The 2,713-nt window shown below is 37.4% G+C and overlaps 1 protein-coding gene across 1 annotated transcript in view; it reads left to right on the top strand.

Moving 5' to 3' along the window:
• The window catches only part of LOC106468249 (atrial natriuretic peptide receptor 1-like), a gene marked incomplete at its 5' end in the record, with an annotated part of 18,083 nt that overhangs the window by 3,786 nt on the left and 11,584 nt on the right, over positions 1 to 2,713 (top strand). The window contains one exon of the mRNA XM_013928666.2: positions 2,034 to 2,183. Within this exon, the coding sequence (XP_013784120.1) occupies positions 2,034 to 2,183 (150 nt within the window). The remainder of the gene's footprint in view (positions 1 to 2,033; positions 2,184 to 2,713) is intronic.

Here is a 2,713-nt window from a genome sequence, read left to right as displayed (position 1 = left end):
CATTCAACAGTAAAAACCTGACAAGTTAGGTTATATTTAATAATCGTCAGTAAGAACCTGACAAGTAAGGTTATATTTAACAATCGTCAGTAAAAATCTGCCAAGTAAGGTTATGTTTAACAATCGTCAATAAGAACTTGCAAAGAAAGGTTATGTATAACAATCGTCAATAAGAACCTGCCAAGTAAGGTTATATTTAACAATCGTCAGTAAGAATCTGACAAGTAAGGTTATATTTAACAATCGTCAGTAAGAATCTGCCAAGTAAGGTTATATTTAACAATCGTCAGTAAGAATCTGCCAAGTAAGGCTGTGTTTAACAATCGTTAATAAGAACCTGCCAAGTAAGGTTATATTTAACAATCGTCAATAAGAATCTGACAAGTAAGGTTATATTTAACAATCGTCAGTAAGAATCTGCCAAGTAAGGTTATGTTTAACAATAAGTAAAGTTGTTACTGATAAATAGTAAATAGTTATCTTAGATACCTGCCGAAAGTTTTAGGTAATTTCTTAAGCCTATAAAATCAACACCTAGGATGTCAGTAATCGTAAGTGACTGACTGATCAAATCAAACTTACTATTTAGAATAGTGGCACGTAGCCAAGGGCGTTCAAATACTGTCTTGAGCCAAGGATGTCAGAATATTTACATGTAGCCTAGAATGTTAGAATAGTAACATGTAGCCTAGGATGTTACAATAGCGACATTTAGCCAAGGGCGTTAGAATAGGGACGTGTAGCGAAAGTCTACAAGCCACCTGGTGTTAGGTGTACATTGTACTTGTCGCGGTCACAGAAGTGTTATCACTTACATGCATAACCCTCGATGTACCAACCAACATAACACAACCCTCGATGTACCAACCAACAAAACATAACCCTCTATGTACCGACCAACATACCACAACCCTCGATATACCGACCAACATAACACAACCCTCGATATACCGACCAACATAACACAACCCTCGATGTACCGACCAACATAACACAACCCTCGACGTATCGACCAACATAACACAATCCTCGTTGTACCGACCAACACAACATAACCCTCGATGTACCAACCAACAAAACATAACCCTCTATGTACCAACCAACATAACACAACCCTCGATGTACCGACCAACAAAACATAACCCTCGATGTACCGACCAACATAACACAGCCCTCGACGTATCGACCAACATAACACAATCCTCGATGTACCGACCAACATAACATAACCCTCTATGTACCAACCAACAGAACATAACCCTCTATGTACCGACCAACAGAACATAACTCTCGATATACCGAGAAATTACTGTTATTCAGAAAGCCATTAGTGTAAAACCCAGACTTTATATTCTCGTTTTCTGTTGCTATTTTTGGAATAAACCATACTGTGAAAAACGAGTTACGTCACAGGGTCGTTTGACAGAACAGAATTTCTACATATTATTGTTAGTGTTTGTGGTTTATAACAAGCTCCCTCCCGTAGATCAACAGTAAATCTGCAGACATATGACGCTAAAAATCGGGTTTCGATACCGTGGTTGGCACAGACCAGATAGCCCATTGTATAACTTCACGCTTAACTATAATCATACAACCATGGAATAGGCTCATCAATGGCACATCGGTATGTCTGTGGACTTACAACGCCAGAGGCCGGGTTTTGATACCCATAGTGGGCAGAGCACAGAGAGCCCATTGTGTAGCTTTGTGCTAACTTCAAACAAACAAACCGTTACTTTGTATGTTCAAGCCTAACAAATTAATTTGATAACTTCTGATGGAAGACTTTGGTAACTTCTGATGGAAGACTTTGGCAGCCCTATAAAATGTCGCATTACTTGGTAGAGCATATTGTTTTACTTCGGTTTTTGCATTTGCAGCATAGAACTCGTGTCAAGATGTAACATGTGGCTACTTTCAACAGACACTACTTGTATATATATATATATACTTTCATGGCATTTGTAAATAGTAAACATCACTTCGGGACTCCCTTTATTAAAAAGCCTTAATTGTTTCATATTCCATAGGGGAATGGGGAGTGGGAATTTTCTGGACAATCTGTTGACTCGAATGGAACAGTATGCTACCAATCTGGAACAACTAGTGGAAGAAAAAACATCTGCCTTCTTGGAAGAGAAGAAGAAGAGTGAAGAACTGCTCTATCAGGTGATCCCAAAGTAAGGTTTGTGACGTCATCTAAGTAGAAATAGAAGCCATTTTGAGGATAATTAAAACCCGAATAGCACCCACAACCCCAAATTGTGGAACATAATTTCTTTTTTTTTACGGTAATGGACCATGGAAATGAATTTTTGTTGTTGTTGTTGTTTGTATGGTAACGGGTCACGAATCTAGGTCACACTCTGCCCAATTAGAGAGGCGAAATGAATTATCCTTTTATCTAATGACCAGACCATACAACTTAAAATAAAGCTTTAGCTATATAATTACCAGTTTTTCAAACACATTTCTCTGAACTATTTATGCACCAAATTGCTATGGCTTTATTTGTTAACGACTTCGTTGATTACAGGTACCTTAATAATATGTATATCACACCAAAAATGAAAACAATTGTACCATCAATATTGAAGTGAACCCTACTAACTGCTCTTGTAGTCTCCCTATGTATTTTACATAGAAAATGATGGATTCTTTTTCAGTTATAAACTTTGAGTGTTGATGTTGTTGTTTTTTGTTATTTTAA

This window comes from Limulus polyphemus, unplaced genomic scaffold, assembly GCF_000517525.1.
Source record: "Limulus polyphemus unplaced genomic scaffold, Limulus_polyphemus-2.1.2 Scaffold2934, whole genome shotgun sequence".
Classification (NCBI taxonomy): Eukaryota; Metazoa; Arthropoda; class Merostomata; order Xiphosura; family Limulidae; genus Limulus; species Limulus polyphemus.
The sequence above is the reverse complement of the archived record's forward strand: the minus strand, read 5'-3'. Positions and strand labels throughout refer to the sequence as shown.